Genomic DNA, 21,555 nt, shown 5'->3' with positions numbered 1-21,555 from the left:
TGTTAGGTTCCATATTAGGAGCTAACACCCAGGAAAAAGATCTAGGCATCATAGTGGATAATACATTGAAAGAGTAGGCTCAGTGTGCTGCGGCAGTCAAAAAAGCAAACAGAATGTTAGGAATTATTGGGAAGAGAATGGCGAATAAAACAGAAAATGTCTTAATGCCTCTGTATCACTCCATGGTGAGACCGCACCTTCAGTACTATGTACAATTCTGGTCGCTGCATCTCAAAAAATATTTAGTTGCACTGGAGAAGGTACAGAGAAGGGTGACCAAAATGATAAAGAGGATGGAACAGCTCCCCTATGAGGAAAGGCTAAAGAGGTTAGGGCTGTTCAGCTTGGAGAAGAGACAGCTGAGGGGGGATATGATAGAGGTCTATAAAATCCTGAGAGGTCTAGAACCGGTAAATATGAATTAATTATTTAATAGAAGAACTAGGGGGCACTCCAAAAAGTTAGCATGGGGCACATTTAAAACTAATCAGAGAAAATTCTTTTTCACTCAATGCACAATTAAGCTCTGGAATTTGTTGCCAGAGGATGTGGTTAGTGCAGTTAGTGTAGCTGGGTTTAAAAAAGGTTTGGATAAATTCTTGGAGGAGAAGTCCATTAACTGCTATTAATCAAGTTGACTTAGGGAATAGCTATTACTATCATTAGCATTAGAAGCAAGGGATCTACTTAATGTTTTGGGTACATGTCAGATACTTGTAAACCTGGATTGGCCACTGTTGGAAACAGGATGCTGGGCTTGATGGACCCTTAGTCTGACCCAGTATGGCAACTTCTTATGTTCTAATAGGCAACATATTAAGGTGGGCTTGGATTTTCTTTTTAATCACGCCGGTGACTCAGATTTCCTGCATAGGGACATGTAATACTGCTCCAAGCAGACACATACTGAACAAACAGAAGAGAGTAGCTAGATGGATTGCTAAATAAAACAAACTATAATGTAGAAACTCAACTGGACCATTACCAATAATAGCATTGTTGCCACCAAGTTCCAGTAACTTTCGTCCTAAAATAAAAGAGAAAAAAAGAATATAAAAATTGAAAAAGGAAAATAATTGGTACTCTTTGTGTTCAATACGAGTAGATGTGTATAGTCCACTGGCAGCTCCGTGCCTGTGTTTTAGAAAAGCTGCAGCTGCTACTTAAATAATGCCTTTGCGTTAGCCACATCACTAGATGCAGCTCAGCAACGCAACAGAAACCCAAGCTCAGAGCTAATCACTGCAGGAGCAAGCACGTTCCTGTGTATTCCTCTATGCTTAATCTTGATAGCTATAAGCAACAGCTGCAGCCAGTATTCTACAATTTCTCCACTCCATCAACAGACAAAGCTGAACCAGTTCTGCCTTTTTTTTTTTTATTATTATTATTTCAGCAAACTGAGTGGCTCCAAACAAATCTAAAAAAAAACAAAATAAAAAAACCCAACAAGTCAAACCCACATTTCAGCTCTTCTCTGAGCTTCCTTTACAACAGGGCTGGGGACCCTTCAAATCCTCAAGGGCCATACACTGGTCGGGTTTTCAGGCTATCCCTAATGCATACACATGAGATATATTTGCATGTACTGCCTCCAATGTATGTGTATCCCCAAGGGGTCACTAGATGGCGCTGTAGCTCTCTTTACTAGGGCTATATACTTACTGTCAATGTTTACTGGAGAATTCAAAAGTTCAGTCTATACCTTAAAAATGATAACAGATTTATTTAAAATTATTTATGTACCGTCTAGCAATAAAAATATTATTAAAGAAATTACTTACCTGATAATTTTGTTTTCCTAGTGTAGACAGATAGACTCAGGACCAATGGGTTATGCTCCCCTGCCAGCATATGGAGACAGAGTTAGATCTCAAAGCTGACGTCACCCTAGATACACCCCTGCAGTGACCTCAGCCCTTCAGTATTCTCTTCAAAAGCCACTGTGGACATACTATTCAAAAAACATGATTTAAAATGTGATTAAAAACAGATAACTATAACTATACTCAACCAATCCTAAACACTTAACCCCAGTAAGAATAAAGATGGCCTGATAAAGGGACTGGATGAAGGTTTACCCATAATCTCTTGGACTCGATATCCACTCCACATGCGAATCCTTGGCACAGTTCTTAGGCAGCCGTGGGCGGGATGCTGAGTCCATCTGTCTTCACTAAGGAAAACGAAATTATCAGGTAAGTAATTTCTCCATTTCCTAGCATGCAGCCAGATGGACTCAGGACCAATGGGATATACAAAAGCTACTTCCCGCCTGTGGTCCGGTTAACACCGCCCTTACAAAGGCTGAATCCTCTCGGGCCTGTACATCCAAGCGATAGAACCTGGGGAAGGTGTGCAAGAGAGGATCAGGTTGCTGCTCGTCAGATATCGAAAGGAGACAGCAGTCTAGCTTCCACCCATGAGACCGCCCGAGCCCTAGTGCAATGAGCTTTAACCTGAGAAGGTAATGGTTTTCCTGCCTCCACATAGGCTCCCATCACCACCTCCTTAATCCAGCAAGCTATGGTAGCCCATGAAGCTGGTTCACCCCTCTTCCTTCCACCCTGAAGTACAAATAAGTAGTCCACCTTTCAGACTGGTTCTGAAACTTCCAGATACCGCACCAAAAGTCTACTGACATTCAAATGACGGAGGAGGAGGTATTCTTCCACGTCCTTGTGCTTATCTAGGGATGGCAATGAAATGGACTGATTCAAATGAAACTCTGAGACTAACTTGGGCAAGAAGGATGGAACAGTACAAAGCTGTAACACTCCTGGAATCATCCGGAGGAACGGTTCCCGACACGACAATGCCTGTATTTCAGAGATGCGACATGCCGAGCATATAGCCAACCAGGTACACCATTTTCAAGATTAATAAATGCAAGGAAAGACTGTTCAGCGGCCGAAAGGGGGGCCCTGGCAAAACTTTTAATACTACATTAAGATTCCAAAAGGGAACCGGCCACCAAAGGGGTGGCTGGAGGTGCTTCACCCATTTCAGAAAACAGGCCACGTCCGGATGAGCCATTCACCTCGCCCCTGAAACAGGAAAGTGCCGCTACCTGGACCTTCAAGGAGTTAAGGGTCAAACATTTATTCAAGCCATCCTGCAAAAATTCCAGAATTAGTGGGATTTTGACCGCCCGAGGGGGGGGGACACCACTTTCCTCGCACCAGGCCTCAAATACTCTCCATCCCTGCACATATGCTAGGGATGTAGAGAACTTCCATGTGCGGAGTAAGGTGGCAATTACTGCCACAGAATATTCTCACTTCATCAGGCGAGCCTTCTCAAGGGCCAGACCGGAAGACAGAATCAAGTCGGATCCTCGTGAAGGACTGGTCCCTGGGATAGCAGGTCCCTGTGCGGTGGGAGGCACAGGGGGGTCTCCACCAGGAGTCTCTGTATGTCCACATACCATGGACGCCTGGGCCAACCTGGAGCTACTAGTAGGACTAATCCCCTGTGGTGCTTTATTCTGCAAATGACCTTGCCCAGCAGGGGTCACGGAGGGAAGGCTTATAACAACTCTTCTTCTGGCCAGGTCTGAAAGAGAGCGTCGATCCCCAGGGACCACTGATCTCTTCTGTGACTGAAGAATCGGGGAACCTTCGCATTGTGAGATGCAGCCAGCAGGTCAATGGTGGGGGACCCCCAGCGATCTATCAGCTGAAAGGCTTTGGCAGACAACGCCCACTCTCCTGGATCCAGACTCTCCCTGCTTAGAAAGTCTGCTCTGACGTTGTCTTTCCCTGCGATGTGGGAGGCTGAGATCATCTCTAGATGTATTTCCGCCCATTCCATAAGGAGAGCTATCTCCTGTGACACTTGCTGGCTCTTGGTTCCACCCTAGCGGTTTATGTAGGCTACAGTCATCGCGTTGCAGACTTTACATGGACCCCTTGACCCTGACGTCTGTGGCTGAATTGTAGACACGCCAATCTGTCTGCCCCGGCTTCCAGGCAGTTGATGTTCCAGAGGGCCTCTTCCTTGGACCAATGTCCCTAGGCCGTCAGTTCCTGACAGCGAGCTCCCCAGCCTCAGATGCTCGTGTCTGTTGTGAGGACCAGCCAGCTTGGATTAAAAAGTTCTTACTTACTAAGAAGAGTTTGGGATTTGGATACAGATACTGCGCTGGGCGGGCTGACTTAACCTAAGGGGAAGGTTGCAGCTGGTTATTTCAGTGTAGGGCTCGAGACTAGTGGAGCAGGAGGTGCACTGTCTCAAGAGCTGCTTATCTATACAGAGGCTGGATTGTAAACCGAGTCTAAACAGAGAGTACAGAGTACAAAAAGGGGAAGAGGTTTATGTGTGGACTTGTATAGGAACTATGTTGGGGGACTGCAGCTGGTTATTTCAGCATAAGGCTGGGGACTGACACTGTGTCCGAAGGACTGAGGGTGTACAGACTCTCATGCCACTCCTAAAATGTGTGTCTGTATATGAATCACTTCTGAAGTGAATGAGAAGAGGTGCCTTCTGTAACAGAGGTCCCACAAGTAAGGATAGGAGAGTGGCGATTGTGAGAGTCTGCCTTGAAGTGCAGCACAAGGCAAAGGAGGAGATGGAGTCATTTGGGCACATAGGCCTAAGTGAAACTGCTGGAAGAGAAAAAGTGAAGAATTGGGAGTTATATGATCCAACCAAGATAACCATTAAATCTATACAGAGTTTGAACTATGTTTTGAGCGTGAAAATTCTTCTATTTCTATCCATTTGGATTACAATAAACATTTATTTTATTGGAGCACAAGTCAGGTGTGGACATTGGATTTTCTTGAACAGTGCCAGAGGCGTCCTTACAGGTTTATCCTGTCCCCAGCCCATGCCCAGAGACTGAGTCTACCCCACCCTGGGGTCACCAGACACATACTCCCCCCCAGGGCTGGGAAGGTGGCCCTTGGCACAGGCTTACAAATGCAAACTCTATTTCAAAATCTCAACTGATGCATGGCCCTTGAGGACTGGAGGTCCCTCACCCCTGCTCGAGAGGCAGCAAACCAAGAAAATCTATTATTCGAGGGTGGGGGAGGTGAACTTTTTTTTTTCCCTAATTGTTTTTGATCGGCCCCTTTTTTGGGGGGGGCAGATTTTGTTCACCTTTAGTGCACTTTTTTTTTTTTTTTTAATTCCAGAAGCACTGGTAGTCTCGCTTAGCGCAGGAAGACCTATGAAAAGTGCGACTCAAGGAAGCAAGGCAAAGGCCATTATACTAAAGCCCTCCAGCTCGTCCCAGAAGGCCAAACAAACTCATGAAAACAAAAATCCATGAGATGGCTGCAGAAATAGAGAATGTCTCAGAAAGAAGGATCATGGCGGAGGGAATTGTGTGTTTTCGGGGACCAAGGCAACCAGGGGTTCCAGTACTACAGAAAGCCAGAAAATCTTCAACTTGTACTTCGATGTGAAATAAAACTAATATTTGCACTTACCAAATCTCTCCTGAACCATCAGTGCCACCTGCTTTCCCACCTGTGTGCTTCCGGTGAAGGATAACAGGTCGACCCGCTCATCTTTAGCCATGGCTGTGCTGCAGATTGAAGAACACAACCGGACTGAACAAGAGGCGGGCACAACGGCAAAAAATAATTTGCAGTTTTTATCTTCCTCTCTAGGGGTGGTTCTGAACCCTGTCCTGGGGGGCAGGCCTAAACTGCTCTGGTTTTCAGGATACCCAGAACAAATACACCCCGGGCAAACTCCTAGGGCACCAAATCTTGAAGGCACCGAATACCCAGGCTAAAGACGAGAGCAACTGTGCCAAGGACAAGCCTGCGCTAGTGAATCCACTTCAAAGGGGCACTCCCAGGGAGCTCTGGAAGGGAGAGGAGGTGGAGGAGGACTTCACCCACTGATCTCTAGGGAAGGGGGAGGGAGGTCTCCCACCCCCAACTGCCTAATCCTGGCTATGGACGGCCAAATCCTAAATCCTGCCCTGAATATGCCCCAGGCCATATTTGCAAACCACTGGGTCTGTTATGTATGCAAATCTCTCTCATGCATATTCATTCTGAATATTATGAAAACCAGCCCGGTTCAGGGATGCTTCCAGGACAGGGTTGAGAATCACAGCTCTGAAGGGCCTCTTTTCATATCCCTTTCCCTCTGGGAGCACTGGTCTTACCCCCAACATCAGGCAAACCACCTGTTCTGATGTCCCTGGGCTGGGAGGAGACCAAATTAAGTAGGGAAGATGGGGGACAGCAAGACCATTGTTTGGCCCATGGGGCCATGACTGCGTGGCCTTCAGTAGTTTCTTCCTATTCGTTCCCAGCCCCTACGTACAGAGCAGGTACTGCGCCAGGGGATCTCTCCTGAGGTAGCTCCATTGACCTCACCATATACAGCCACCCAGTGCTACTATGCATTTTATTATATTTCTTTGCATTTGTTCCTTACTTAAATTACCATAACACTCCAAGTCACTCCCAACAGTAAAAATACAATATAAAACTAAAAAAAAATAAAATAAACCATGCATAATTAAAGCCTGTATTTAACATAACACATCGACACAAAATATAAACACAAACACACATAAAGCACAACTCGCAGCATAAATAGTCAGAGAAAGAAACAAAACAATTAAATTAACCTTAGCGCAAATAACCCCGTCAGCCCCAGGAAAGTCAATGGTACCTTACAGAAATGTCTGACTAATAAGCAATGCCTTCTCTTCTAATTTTCCTTATTTCAACAGGTAGCAGGTTCCATGATGACAGACCACAACACCTAAATGCTCTAGCGCAGGTCGTACTTCCTTCAACGATGGCTCGCTTAATAACACCCGCTGTGAAGATCTAAGGCAGTGACCTGGTTGACAGGGAAACAGATTTACTCATCCTCACTCGTAGATTCAAGGTGAGAAGGTCTAGGTCAGTGCTACACCAAAAAGCCTACGCTGGTTGCCATTGGAATAACAGATTCACTTTAAAATTCTGAACCTGGTGTTTTATTTCCTTATGCTGTGGATGGGGAAATTTGTTTGAAGAATCAATTTGTTCCCTGTCAACCAGGTCACTGCCTTAGATCTTCACAGCGGGTGTTAAGCGAGCCATCGTTGAAGGAAGTAAGACCTGCACTAGAGCATTTAGGTGTTGTGGTCTGTCATCATGGAACCTGCTACCTGTTGAAATAAGGAAAATTAGAAGAGAAGGCATTGCTTATTAGTCAAACATTTCTGTAAAGTACCATTGTCTTTCCTGGGGCTGATGGGGTTATTTGCGCTAAGGTTAATTTAATTGTTTTGTTTCTTTCTCTGACTATTTATGCTGCGAGTTGTGCTTTGTGTGTGTTTGTGTTTATATTACAAGACAAACATTTTGGTCCCAAATGGCCACAAACTTTCTTTGCTGATTGAAGTTCATAATATTTGGGCAGGCCTGTATCAAATAAACAGATTTACCCATCCTTACTCATAGATTCAAGGTGAGAAGGCCTAGGTCAGTGCTACACCAAAAAGCCTACGCTGGTTGCCATTGGAATAACAGATTTGCTTTAAAATTCTGAACCTGGTGTTTTATTTCCTTATGCTGTGGATGGGGCATTTTGTTTGAAGAATCAGTTGGTTATTTGATACAGGCCTGCCCAAATAAGATCAACTTCAATCAGCAAAGAATGTTTGTGGCCATTTGGGACCAAAATGTTTGTCTTGTACCTTTCAAGGCAGTTAGTTCAGATCTGAAAACGTAATTCCTTTATAGTCTCAGATTTCCACATCTTCTCCTTCCCCCATTCCTCCCAAATAAGACAAATATTAGCTCAAACATCTCATTTATATGGAGCCCTCATACAAATTTTACCCTGATGATTCTATAGGTGAGAGTTTGGAACTCAACACAAAAATCAGTTAAAAATCTGAATCTGGGTTCACAAACTTGTTTTTAGAAGAGGCAGCCACCCATTCTCATCTCGGGTCACTGTATTCACATAACCTTTAATCCCAGCCAGCCTAAGGAGGAGGAAGAGATGCTACAATATGAAGCCTCATCTCCCATCGTGTGGCATTTTACCTCCTTACACCCCCCCATCCCCCTCCCCAAATTCACCACCCAGCGAGGTGAAAGAAATGCCCCCCCCCCATCTAATCACAATCACCCATAATACAGACCAAAAGATGGAATTCAGCAATAATTCGTCCTTCCCCATTTTGCCCCCGTTTTATCAGCTTCTCCGCGATCTCATGGAAGAATTCAATTCCTCTGACTGGCGAAAGGCTGGACAGGAAACTGTGTCCCTTTAAGGCCACCCAGGCAGTAAGCAGGCTGTACAGGCCTAAGCAACCTGCCAGACAGGCCTCCACTTTGCTAGTCCCCAAACTTCTAGACTAGTAAGCCGTGGCAGCCTATGGATGTGGCTGCCATGTTAGGAGGGTGACAAATAAGAAACACTTCAATAAATTAAAGCAAAAGTTGGAAAGTAATAGAATATTTGCCAGCCAGCCAGCTTTCTCCAGGTTTTTTTAAATTCCACCCATTCTCTCTCTCTTGGATAGACTTTGGATCTGCCTTCGAGATATCATGTTAATGAAAGCCATGACCTGCACTGTATCATCCTAAAAAAAAAAAGGAGCCCTTTTTTGTTTCTGTTTACTATTTCATGTGTTTTTAAAAAATATTTAAAATTTATTTTAGAATCTCACATTAAAGGCAACATGTCTCACCTGAAAAAAAAAAGCAAACTTCGAACAACTGAGGCAAACAGGAGACCAATTATTTCATCTTTAGAAAAAAAAATGAGGGCTTTTTTTTTTTGTTTCCTTACAGCTCTGTAGTCTTGATTTTGTTCTGGGAAGGCACTGGGTTATGTCGGGAGCAGTTTTACCACCTGGTTTTTAAACCGTGTTAGCAACTTGTTTGTTTCTGTCTTGTATTTTTATTATTTCAATTATGGCTGTGTGTGGCTTTATAAAATGCTTTGGGCATTCTTCCAAAAACGGGAGAAGTGATACATAACATTTTCAATAAATAATTCATTCAAACCGCTTTATGTTCAGCCCAACAGCAGCACCACAAAGTACAAGGACCCAGGCTCTCTTACAAAAAAGCAACCAAACTTTTAAACAGCCCGGTGCAATTTCAGACGGGCTGATCACAATCAAAGCACTGAAACAGGAGGGTAAGGCAAGGGGAGGGTGGGGAGACGACGGAGCTGCTTGCTCTTTGCTGAGGAGTTTGAAGAATGCAGCTAAGGTGAGGCAAAGTACAGGAGGGCTGGCAGACCGGCAGGGCCGCTGCTATACACTCACCCGATATCAGCGCCACCACACGTCAAGGAACAGATGGCCCCAGGCAAATTGTTCTCTTCCAATACGCGGGCAACTATTCTGCAAAAGCAACATACAAACTCCGTCAGGAACTGTGCCATGGCCATTGGGGACTGTCAAAACACATCCCGCGAGCAAAAGGCATTTCAACTGAGTAAATCGGACGTTGGACAACCGCCCGCTCCCAGCACAGCAACAGGTCCCGTGCGTTCCACCACGCGGGGACCTTCAGCCGCGCCGAGAGAAGGTGAGCCCAGAGGCGTACTTAGGTTGGGGGAGGAAAAGCAGACAATATATAGACTGCATTTCCCCCAATCCTTTTCTAAAAATAATTCTAGCCACCCAGAAAAGTTATTGCATGGACTCTGCCCCAACGCGGACAGGCTGAAAATTGGGCCCAGAATGTACAACTCTTGATGAGAGATGCAAAATTAAAGCAGAATATTATTGAAAAAAATAAAAAATAAAGGTGCTACCTCCGTGGCAAGAACTAGCACACTATTGTTCTCGCTCATATGCAAATGTAATTTAAAAGGTATCTAAGTCACATGCCAGCCTCCCTGTTTAAGCGAAGATAACCCAAAAAAAAAAAACGGTATTGCTTTTCATAAGGTATGGGATCAGCACAGAGGATCCTTTAGAGGTGGGGGAGCAATGCTAGAGCCAGAGATCAAGCAGGATGTGCAGTACAGTATCTGATAACACCATGAAAACAAATCCAAGCAAGCAGGGGAAAAATCAGAGAAATAAAAATGGTTTCACTGAAATCAGAAGGTGGCGCCAACAGTCCAGCGCTATAGATGCAAGACAAAATTCAGGCACTGTAGGGTTTCTCTACTCCGTGTTAAAAAGGGACCGGATGAACCTGTCCTGGTTCTAACCATACCTGGGAACTTTTGAATTGTGGTCACTCAGATTCCTGATGATTAGCAGGGAGGGTAGGGGTATAACACAGAATAATGCATACCAACCTTTCTGTTCCATCCCCTCCCTGTTAATCCACACCATCTCAAGACTCTGCCACCACCATCACTTTTCTCCTCTCCAGGGATGATCCGCCAAAATCTTCCCCTTCCTGACTGAGGTACTCTCTTTGCCCCCACCCCCTGAGTTGGGATCATTGCTGCAAGCTGAGCTACATGTGTTGCAGCCCCTCTCCAGTACACAATATCTGCAGTGTGGGTGCTCCAGCCTCACCCCTCTTCTCCTGTTCCCTGCTGGCTTACTGAAAAGGAGTGGCTGGAGCTGTCAACAGTGAGAGCTTTTTAGTATTCCCCCCCTCCCCCCCCCCAAGACCCAGCAATTAATACAAATTCCCTGATGCTCCTGGTGATATCCAGAGATATCCCAGGTATGGTTCTAAATCCCATGGATTTGTAGCAGCAGAGTCTTTAAAAAAAAAAAATGGAAATCAAAAGCAGCTGTCATCCCCAGTCAGGAGTGATCCCAGCAGAACCAGTGACCACTGGTCATTTCACCAGCTGTACTGAAAGTTGTAAACCATTCTGCAATGCTATACAGATGTCCCTGTACAATGGCAGATTTTGGTTTGTCTTCAGTGGAAAACTATACCAGTGAACTAAGACTATTTTCTAATTTTAAAAAATAAACTGACAAACTAAAAAGAGTTGCCCTGTAAACACTCATTTCTTGCCAGGGACAAAAAGCACTCCTCGTGTACTCCTGCCATCTCTTCTCACACACACACACACACACCCCCCCCATCAATAATCTACGTTGGGGAGGGGGGGGCAGGGGGAGTTCATGATCAATGCATTTCTTCCCTGGCAAATGCATGCACTCCACTCCACCCTGGTGCAGCCCTCTCACACTTCTCCTCCACTCCAGCCCAATATAGTCTTCTCTCTCCTCTTCCACCCCTCCCCCCACTGCACTCTCACCCACATGTCTCTCTCTCTCTCTGTCTTCTCTCCACAACTTCCTTTCCCTCCTCCTCTTCCTCCCTTAGCCCTCTCACTCTCCTTCTCTCTCCCCTACCCCTGTTGTAGCCCTCTTTTTTTCTTCCCCTGTCCATACTCAGGCTGAAGATGCCTCCACCTCCTCCCTCCTGGGCCTCTCCCCAGGAGGAGGAGGTGGTGGAGACTTCTTGATCCCTGGCTCATCTCACCAGCCACGAAAATCCACTCACCCCAGGGCAAGTGTCCAAATGGCCTTTCAGAGCCTGATCGGTCTGCAGAGCAATTGCTCTTTTTGCAAGCACTGCCGCAGAACTTCAGGAAACAGAATTATCTGTTCACCATAGGGGAAGGTACATTTTTAAACTGCCCGTGGGAATTACACTATTTTTTTGAAGCAAATTCATGTGCATAAGTTTGCTTTGAAAGTTACCCTGACACAAACCACCTACACAAAAAACTTTCACCTTTTAAATTTGTGCGGTTATTTTTGCCGAGGGAATTTACATGCAGAGAGGATAACTTTCCAAGCTGCTCGCGTGTGCCCTTATACACAAGTATACAGGAGCGCACAAAGTTGCTACAGTATTTTATAACCTATGCACAAACAACATGCACAGGTTATAAAATACGAGGACATGTGCACACAAACATGCTTGCATATGTAAAAACCACAAGCCACGAAAGTTTGGACTTATCCAGATAAGTAGTGGCACTTAACCAGATAAGGTTTGCTTTATCTGGCTAAGTAGCAGCAAAGCTATTTTACTCAGGTAAGTCTGGAAAGCGCTACTTGCCCTTCTAAGTAGCTGTTTTCGTACTTAGCTAGATAAAAGAAAATTGGTTCTTACCTGCTAATTTTCTTTCCTGTAGTACCTCAGATCAGTCCATGCCTGGGTTTTGCCTCCCTTCCAGCAGATGGAGACAGAGAAAGTTTCACAGACACCACCTCTTAACCCAGTGTGCCACCTGCAGCTCCTCAGTATTGCCAAGTACCCAAGCACAAAAAGCCAAAAAAGTAAAAATGATTTCCAATGCTCAACACAATCAAATTCCCTGGAATGAGCAGAGGAAAGAGTAAAATTTATAATGCAATTCAAAAACTCTATTGAAAGGATTAACGAGAAGCCAGTGCCATTCTTCAGAGTTATTCAAGAATAAAAAACAGATTGAGCGGACTCTCTAAAACTTCTCTCCACCATTGGGCGGGATTCTGGACTGATTTTTGGTACTACAGGAACGAAAATTAGCAGGTAAGAACCAATTTTCCTTTCTCTGTACATACCCAAACCAGTCCAGACTCCTGGGATGTACCAAAGGTTCCCTAACTGGGGTGGGACTGAGAAAGTCCCACTCAAAAAAACGCTTTCACCAAAGCTGTCAACGTCCAGAGCCCAGTTGTCCAAACAATAATGCCTGGCAAAGTATGTAAAGACTACCAAGTAGCCGCCCTGCAAATTTCTTGCAGCAACACCAGTTGGCATTCTGCCCAGGAGGCCACCTGGGAATGGGCAGAAAGAGCCCTTAATCCCTCCAGGATAGGATGACCATGGCAGATGCCTTCTTCAACCACCATGCAATTGTGGTCTTCAACACTTTCTGACCCTTTTTCACACCACTCCATAGCAAAAAAAGGTGATCCGACAATCTGAAACTGTTACTGACCTCCAGATATCGCAACAAGGCCCTTCTGACATCCAACCGTCTTAATTCTTTTGTGTGAGGCGCAACTGACTAATTTAAATGGAACACTGAAACTACCTTCAGCAGAAAAGGCAGAACCGTCCACAGAGAGACCCCAGAATCCAAAATCCGCAAAAAGGGATCTCTACTTGACAGGGCTTGAAGCTCAGACATCTTTCAGGCTGAACAAATCGCCACAAAAAAAAAATCTTCAAAGTCAGATCTTTTATGGTGGCCCTCTTTAGAGGCTCAAATGACACCTCACACATGCCCTTAAGGACCAAATTAAGGCTCCAAGAGGGGCACACTGTCTAACAGGAGGGCACATATGCTTTGCCCCTCAGAGGAAACGTACCACATCCAGATGCACAGCTAGAGCTGTTCCATGAACCTTGCCTCACAAGCAGCCCAGGGCCGACAACTGCACTCTCAGGGAAATAAAGGACAAACCTTTTGACAGGCCTCTCTGCAAAAAGGCCAGAATCTGCACCACAGAAACTCACCAAGGATCAACCCCCTGGCTCCATACACCAAGCCTCAAAAACTCTCCAAGCCCTGATAAATGCCAAGGAAGTAGAAGTCTTATGAGCATGCAGTAGAGTAGAAATAACATCCTTTTCTTCTTAATTGCTTTCTTTCAAATGCCAAGCCGCTAGACAAAAGTGATCCGCTCGATCTGAAAATATAGGGCCCTGTCGTAGAAGCTTTGGCAGATGACCCAGTCTCAAGGGGCCATCCACTGCTAGATTAACCAAATCTGCAAACCAAGGCCTTCATGGCCACTCCGGAGCCTCGAGAATCACCTTTCCTGGATGGACCTCTATTCTTCTCACAAACTTACCTACCAGGGGCCATGGTGAAAACATATAGATCAGAATGTCATGTGACCAAGGAAGAACCAGGGCATCGACCTATTCTGCTCCGTGCTCTCTTCTCCAGCTGAAGAAGCATGGCGCCTTGGCATTCCTCTGAGCTGCCATAAGATCCATATGAAGAATGCCCCATCTGTGAGAAATAAGGGTCATTGCCTCCTCCAGAGCTCCCATTCACCCAGGTCTAAACATTGCCGGCTGAGAAAATCCTCTTGCACAATGTCACATCACGCTATGTGCGAAGCCGCCATTGAGGTCAGATGTTGCTCTGCCCAGGACATCAGCATCTCCGCTTCCAGAGCAACCATTCGGCTCTTGATACCTCCCCGGCGGCTGATGTAGGCCACCGTCGTCGCATTGTCGGACAGGACTCAATGCATGGTTGCGCAAAAGAGGAAGAAACTCTGCAGGGCCAACTATACTGCTCTCGTCTCTAGGTGACTGATGGACCAGGCCACTTCCTCACCAACCTTGGCCTTGCACCAACTGGGACTGACATACAGCTCTCCATCGGAGAGACTGGTGTTGGTAGTCACTACCATCCACTGTGGCACCTCGGGATCCACTCCTCAGCGCAAATGGCTCCAGCCAAGTCACCACGAAAGACTGGATCTGGCAGACTCTGTAAGTGGTAGTGGAAGATGAAACTGCTCCAAAATCGGATCCCACTGGGATAGCAATGTTTTCTGAAGAGGCCTCATATGGCCAAAAACACACACGGGACCAACTCCATGGTTGAGGCCATGGAACAGAGGACCTGAAAGTAATCCCAGACCCTGGGCACTCGGGCCTCCAACAGGTTCCGAACCTGAGTCTGCAGCTTGACAATCCGCTCCTCCATGAGAAAACCCTTCCCCACTTGGGTACAGAAGCACGCACCCAAGAACTCCACCATGTCCACCACTTATCTGCAAAGGTCTTCCAACTTCGCCCAAATATGGGTGGACCAGCACATCCTCCTTTCTGAGGGCTGCCGCCACCACCACCACCATCACCTTCGTGAAGGTCCTCGGGGCTGTCGCTAGGCTGAACGGGAGAGCAGAAAATTGAAAATGCCTGCCCAGGATCATAAACCGGAGGTACTTCTGATGGTCTGGGTGAATCCCTATGTGCAAATACACCTCCGTCAGATCCAAGGAAGCCAAGAACTCCTGCTTCTCACTGCTGCTATGACAGACCTCAGAGTCTCCATCCGGAAATGGGAAAATTTGTGAGCTACGTTTACCTTCTTTAAAACCAGAATTAGATGAAAGGTTCCTTCCTTTTTTGGCACCACAAAATAAGTGGAATAATGCCCCATCCCCTGCTTATATCGGGTGGATGGGAATAATGGCCCCCAGCATTTGCAGCCGCTGTATAGTCTGCTATATGATCAGCTTCTTCTCTGCCGAGGCACAGGGAGACACCATAAACAGGTTTCTGAGCGGCTGAGCAAATTCTAAAGCGTAGCCTTGTCCTATCACGCTTAGAACCCACTGGTCCGACAAGATCTTGCCCCACTCCTCGTAAAAATGAGTCAGACAACCCCTGATGACTAGACCCGAGGAGTGGGCCGGCCTCGCCTCATTGCGCCAACTTGGCTCCGCCACTACCCTGGCTGGAGCCATCTCGGCCCACTCTGTGCCCCTGAAATGGCTGACTCCAGTACTGCAAACTCCCCGAGATCTGCCTTTGGCCAGCAGCTAGAGCTCTGCTCTGACAGAAATGCCTTTGCCCCCAAAACCGAGCGCATTGGGAGAAATCCTTTGGACCCTTTGGCTTGTCCTCCGGTAACTTGTGCACTTTGTTATCTTCCAGATATTTGATCAGCTGCTCCAAGTCATCCCCAAACAGAAGTTTTCCCTTAAAAGGCAATGTTCCCAGCTCAACCTTCGACGAAATGTCCGCTGACCAGTTTCTTAACCAAAGAAGCCTCCTAACGGAAACCATGGACATCTTGGTCCTGGAAGAAATGCGAATAAGGTCATACAAAGCATCCACACCATAAGCCATCACAGCCTCCAATCACTCCGCCTGTTTGGACTCCTGGGGTTACATATCTCTGGCATTCTGCAACTGCTGTACCCATCTCAAACTGGCCCGGAGTATGAAGTTGCTACACACAGTTGCACGGATGCCCAGAGCAGACACCTTAAAGATCTTCTTGAGATGTACCTCAAGCTTCTTGTCCTGCAAATCATTAAGAGCTGCCGCACCAGCTACCGGAATGGTGGTCCTTTTTGTAACAGCCAAAACCAAAGCATCTACCTTTGGCACCCTCAAGAACTCCAAAGTGTCTTCCGGCAAAGGATAAAGCTTATCCATAGCCCTGCTAACCTTAATGCCAGTCTCCGGAGTATCCCACTCCCTGACTACCAATTCTTTAACAGACTTGTTAAAAAGAAAAGTCTGAGCTGGACCCTTCAAGCCGGTCATGACTGGATACTTCCTCCAGGTCAGCCTGGTTCTGCGGAATGGTTATTCCCAATTCCGCCAGGACTGGCAGGATCTGGGGTCTGAGTTCCTCCCTTTGAAACAGACAAACCACCTTGGGATTGTCGCCTTCCATCTTCAGAACTTTTGTCACATCCTCTTCCGGATCCTGTGGGCATTGAGAAGGATCAGCATCGGGAGAACCATCCCCAGATAGCAATCCCTGATCAGAGTGCTCCTCGGAACCCTCCTCGGTGGCCCCTGACCCAGAAGGACCAAGGACCATCTGAATCCTAGTGGTCCCCGAAGCCTCTGAAAATCTGGACGTCTTCCTATGGGACGGTTCTGCCATCCTCTGCTTAGGAAAGGACCACTATAGGGCCTTGCAGGCTAAGAATGTCTTGTGCATCAACAGGACAGACTCAGGTGAAAAAGGAGAGGCACCATCAGAATCCTCTTCCAGAGGATCAATCTCCTCCTCCAACCGCCTCCCCCCGTGCCTCTACAGAGCTTAACTCAGCTGGAAAAAGCTCGGGCAGGAGATCCCCTCCCCCCGCTGCAGCCTTCCCCTTAGCGGCGAGCATATCTAAGATGGCTGCGGAATGGATCGTTGGTCTCTCGCATTGCAGCCTTCGGCCCACCAGAGTCGCACTCTTCCAAGCTGCTGCCGCAGTCCCTCCTGATGTTCCCTCTCCACCAGAGAGGCAACTGCAACAGCGGCCGGAACGAGAAAAGTGCACAAAGCTGTCACAAGGCCCACCAGAGTCGCACTCTTCCAAGCTGCTGCCGCAGTCCCTCCTGATGTTCCCTCTCCACCAGAGAGGCAACTGAAACAGCGGCCGGAACGAGAAAGGTGCACAGGGCTTCAGCATGATCAGACCCGGTTGCGACTACGCAGCAGACCCCTGAGGGAGGAAAGGCAGCGAGATAGCTAAAACAAAATATGCGCCGCTGAAACTGTCTCCCTCTACCACCAGTGACAGGAGATTAAAGCAAAGTAAAGTAAACGCACCTGCTTCCTTTGATTTCCTTGTTACAATTCTCTTTTTTTTTTTAAACTTTATAAGAAACACAAAAGGAACAATCTTATCTAAAGTGTGGCAGAAGCTTCTCCTCAGGCAAAATCCAGTGAGCAATCTAAGGTCCCCAGACCCTGCTCGCCCACCTCTGCAACCAGGAGGGATGGTCCCAACAGGACCTGCCAACCTCCTGGGAGAGAAATCTTCACTCAATCGAAACCTCCTCTTATTTTATTTTTTTTTCAGGTACAGAACTGCAGGTTTTGCACCTCCTCCATCTGCTGGAGACAGAGAAATACTGAGGAGCTGCAGGTGGTACACCGGGTTAAGAGGCGGTTTCTGTAAAACTTTCTCTGTCTCCATCTGCTGGAAGGAAGGCAAAACCCAGGAGTCTAGACTGATCTGGGTACGTACAGGGAAAGCTGAATTTAGCTGGATACATGTGCGCAAATGATATACTGGCATATTTTAACTTCAAATTTTAAATGAATATGTGAATAGATTTTACACGTGTTATTTACACGCATTTGCCTCCCCCCCCCCCCCCCCCACCCCTCGTAAGTTGGCTTTTACAAATGGAAGTCGGGTGATTTTCTAACATGGGCGCAGCAATGAACTAACCAATAAACTAACCATTCACGCAGTCTACCTGCAGCTCGTAAAGCCTGAAGTCTCTCATTTCACTCAAAGCCCCCCACCCAGTCATTTTCTTACTGTTAAGATGTTTACAATTCCTTAGACCACATACTGAGCAGGAGTAAATATGCATAATGTATGAAATTTATATGCATAAATTGCTTATAGAATAGAAACTTACTTTTGTAAATGTTGGCCCCTCCACTGAACGTCCCGGCCCGCCCCATTTTTATTTTTTTTTTTTACACGGGCAGATTTACTTGCGGACTCTAATTTACGCACATATGGTGCATACATGCTATTTTACACGCCTAAGTGGTGGTTTTTTGTTTTGTTTTGTTTTTTTTTTTACACACGCGCAACTTTGGAAAATTCACCTTATACTGTTGAAAATCCACAATGTATCCGCATAAATAAAAACTCTGCCTGGACCACATCCCACCAGAGCGCCTCTCCCGAATGCGAGTAACTTTACGGGCATGAACGGCTTCTGTGCGTCAATTTACCCGCCTAAATCGGGCAGGAAATTTTGTAACGCGCCATTTCTGCGTGGAAAGCACTGCTTAATGTACAGAAACGGCTTGGAAAAAAAAAAATGGGCCCACTCACTGCCCACGGTTCACATAGGAGAAACCAGGCAGCAAGCTGGCAAAGGAAGCAGCACTATCCCACCTCCCACCTAGGAATATTCACTGGACGGGGAAAATCAACTGGGGAGTCGGGGGGGGGGGGCATGGACTTCTGACTGCTCTGACTGTGCAGTGAGCGAGAAAAAGACTTCAAACTGCTGCTGGGCAAACACACCCCCCGCCCCCAACTTAATAAAAAGAAGGCCTTACAAGGGATATAACCAAAGGAGAGAAGCCAGCTCCTCCTTCCATCTAACCCCCTCGAATGAAACTGCAGGAGAATCTCCCATTTGCTGAATTGCGTTGGGGCTGGCCTTGTCTTCCAAGCACACAAGGTCCTTGGAAAGCATGTTGCCCGGGAGATACCCATCCATGTCTGAGGGGCATGCAGTTTGGACAGCCAAGCCTTCTCCCTGTGATCTCTGCTTCTTTACGGAATGTCCAGCTCAAGTCATGGTGGCACCATTCAGTCGGCACTTACTTTGTGACAGCCACGCTGGTGAGTGAAGTCGTAGGAGCACCTTTCCTTTGGGAGAAAGGAGAGAGAGAGAGAGAGAGAGAGGAAAACAACAAAAAACACACAGCAAAACTGTTAGTTTTCTTGTTCGGTAAACTGCATTATAAATGGCAAAGGAAAAAAAAAAGTTGAAGGTGAGAAAACATTTTAGAAAAATCTTTTCAGTGTTCAATGCAGTATTATCTAGCTTTTATTTTTCCTGCTGAGCAAGAGCTTTTAACCTCAGAAAAGCTTTTTTTTGCGGTTTTGCTTTTTGAAGCTCTTTCAAAAAAGTTATTTTTTTTCACCGGGCCGCCCTAACTTTTATGGTCATAATCCTGACATGTCGGCTCCTGTATTCCTACTTTCAGATAACAGAGAGAAAGGTCTTGGGAAAACACCACCGAGGATGTCAGAGGCCAAATATCCAGGCCTAAGAGAAACCGGCTTCTGCTCGCTATGGTGCCATGTGCCAGCACAGCTTCAAAGGGGCACCCATCGCCATGCCACTGCCCATGGGCACCGCAATCTTAAACCCGGCCCTGCACTGACCAACAGCATCACCCCCCCCCCTACTTCTGGCTTCACTTTGAGGAAGGCCCTGGCTCAGGCAGAGGGGGGGGCCTCCTACTAAAAAGGGCATCCCTGGATTATGAGGGTGGCAAAATTATCATGGATCAGATGTTAAAATTTAAAACAGCCAGTGAGCAAGCAGACATCTTACCAAAGGCAAACGTTCCCACAGATGAGCGCGAGCGCATTGTTCCAGCCGTACACTGCTACGGGAAAGTTAAAGGCTGTGATGATCGCAACCAAGCCCACAGGATTCCATTGTTCTATCAGGGCATGGCCAGGTCCTTATAAGAAAAGGAAAAAAAAAAAGTTTCAGTCTCTCTTCCTCGGCAAAAAAAAAAAAAATGCTAGTTATTTATTGTTCATGATCCTCCCAGATCTTCTCCATCACTATCAGCTGTTATTGGTAAAATGACAGCCCCCCTCTGCTGGCCAAAGGCAGTGACCTCCCACTCAGAACTCTTCAGTGCCAGCTCCTGCTAACAGGGGGAGTCACCCTGCAATGCTGGTGAGGGGAACCCGGGGTACTGATGCCACAGTGCACACAGGCTCTGCTCGCTCAGAAAATACACACTGCCCCGGGTTTCAGGTGCGGCCTTACAGAGCATTGAGCTGCAAGGCTGGTACTGCTGGCTGCAGGTCTAACTCATGCTCACTTCCTGCTACAGCATTAGCCCTTAACGCTTCTTGAATCTGGTCACATCAAACGTCAAACACAGATTATTCAGAAGGCTTGGCTACGAGAATATCATAATACATAAACTGCTGTACAAAACAGGATCTAGTCTAAACATGACAATAAACTTGAAAAGTTAGAAATTTGCTAATTATAGCCACGCTCGGGCCTTTCATCTCTACGGAAATACCGATGTCACATGGTATTGTTCTAGTGTACTCACAATTACACAAATTCTCAGGCTATGAGAGAATGTCTGCACAAGGGCAACTGTGTCTGTTTTTGCCCAGAACCAAGTAACCAGATCATCTGACCAGTTAGCCTAGAAAGCCAGCAACGATTGCAGCAACACATTTAGCTGTGAACTTTACTGCTCCCATATCCTGGCAATGCAAACAAACTCCAAGCTTCAGCTCCGTCTATTCCATGGGGCATTCTCAAAAATTGTGCCCCGTGCAGCCAAGATTATTTGCTATTAAACTTGGTCAGAGCCTCTTTAGCCAAGGGGCAAAGGGGAAGCTGCCCTGGAACAGGAGAATCTGCTCAATTTCAGAGAAGAGGAACTATAAAACCGAATAAAACAAAACTACAGCATACTGTGAGTCTATAAGACAATGTCTCATTTCCACAGATCAGATGTTGATACGTTTGGACATCACAACTTGTACCCTTTGTACGACAGTGCACACAAAGTACAACTCAGCAATTCTCTTCCCTTAGACAGAGGCAATACTGAAAGGCAGCTCACTAGGATGTCACTGACCATTCAACAGTGGTGGTCAACGTGAACCGCAGACACGTCCTTACTTTCTTTTTTTTTTTTGTCATCTCTTTATTTAAAAACACAAATGACAAAAAAAAAAAACATACAAATGCAAGATGTCCAAAGCAAATCATACATGAGCATAAAATATACCCAATCGAGAACAGAAAGAAAACCAGGAATCCCTATAACATAATTAACCAATTACACCTCCATACAAGAATCATTTCTCCATTTCCAAATAACCCCCCATATAGAGTCATATTTCTGCAGGGTTTCACGAAGAGTATGAGACACATTCCATTATTGCAATATCTGCAACTACCCGCTGCCAATAAACAAGCTGCGGCTTTGTTTTCCAGAAATAGATGACAATAATCCTAGCAGCATGTAGTAAATGCAAAATAAGTGTTTGTGTCTGCTTGTTTGGAGGATCTTCTTCCCATCGTCCCATGTCCTTACTTTCTGAAGGCAGCACAGGTCCTCCGATCATTCGGGACAGGCCAACAGCATAGTCACAGATGTCAATATACTCCTGAACTTCTCCAACACCTTCCACCAGAATCTTTCCCATCTCTAGGGACTCCTGAAACAGATGCAGCCACA

The 21,555-nt window shown here is 46.2% G+C and overlaps 1 protein-coding gene across 1 annotated transcript in view; it reads right to left on the bottom strand.

The window, feature by feature from the left end:
• The window catches only part of ALDH7A1 (aldehyde dehydrogenase 7 family member A1), a 93,268-nt gene that overhangs the window by 40,481 nt on the left and 31,232 nt on the right, over positions 1-21,555 (bottom strand). The window contains exons 5-10 of the mRNA XM_029619431.1: positions 21,412-21,535; positions 19,662-19,794; positions 18,923-18,967; positions 9,257-9,334; positions 5,442-5,539; positions 986-1,027 (exon numbers count right to left, since the gene is read on the bottom strand). Coding sequence (XP_029475291.1) covers positions 986-1,027; positions 5,442-5,539; positions 9,257-9,334; positions 18,923-18,967; positions 19,662-19,794; positions 21,412-21,535 — 520 coding nt within the window. The remainder of the gene's footprint in view (positions 1-985; positions 1,028-5,441; positions 5,540-9,256; positions 9,335-18,922; positions 18,968-19,661; positions 19,795-21,411; positions 21,536-21,555) is intronic.

The sequence above is a fragment of the Rhinatrema bivittatum genome, chromosome 1 (genome assembly GCF_901001135.1).
Source record: "Rhinatrema bivittatum chromosome 1, aRhiBiv1.1, whole genome shotgun sequence".
NCBI classification, from domain to species: domain Eukaryota; kingdom Metazoa; phylum Chordata; class Amphibia; order Gymnophiona; family Rhinatrematidae; genus Rhinatrema; species Rhinatrema bivittatum.
The sequence above is the reverse complement of the archived record's forward strand: the minus strand, read 5'-3'. Positions and strand labels throughout refer to the sequence as shown.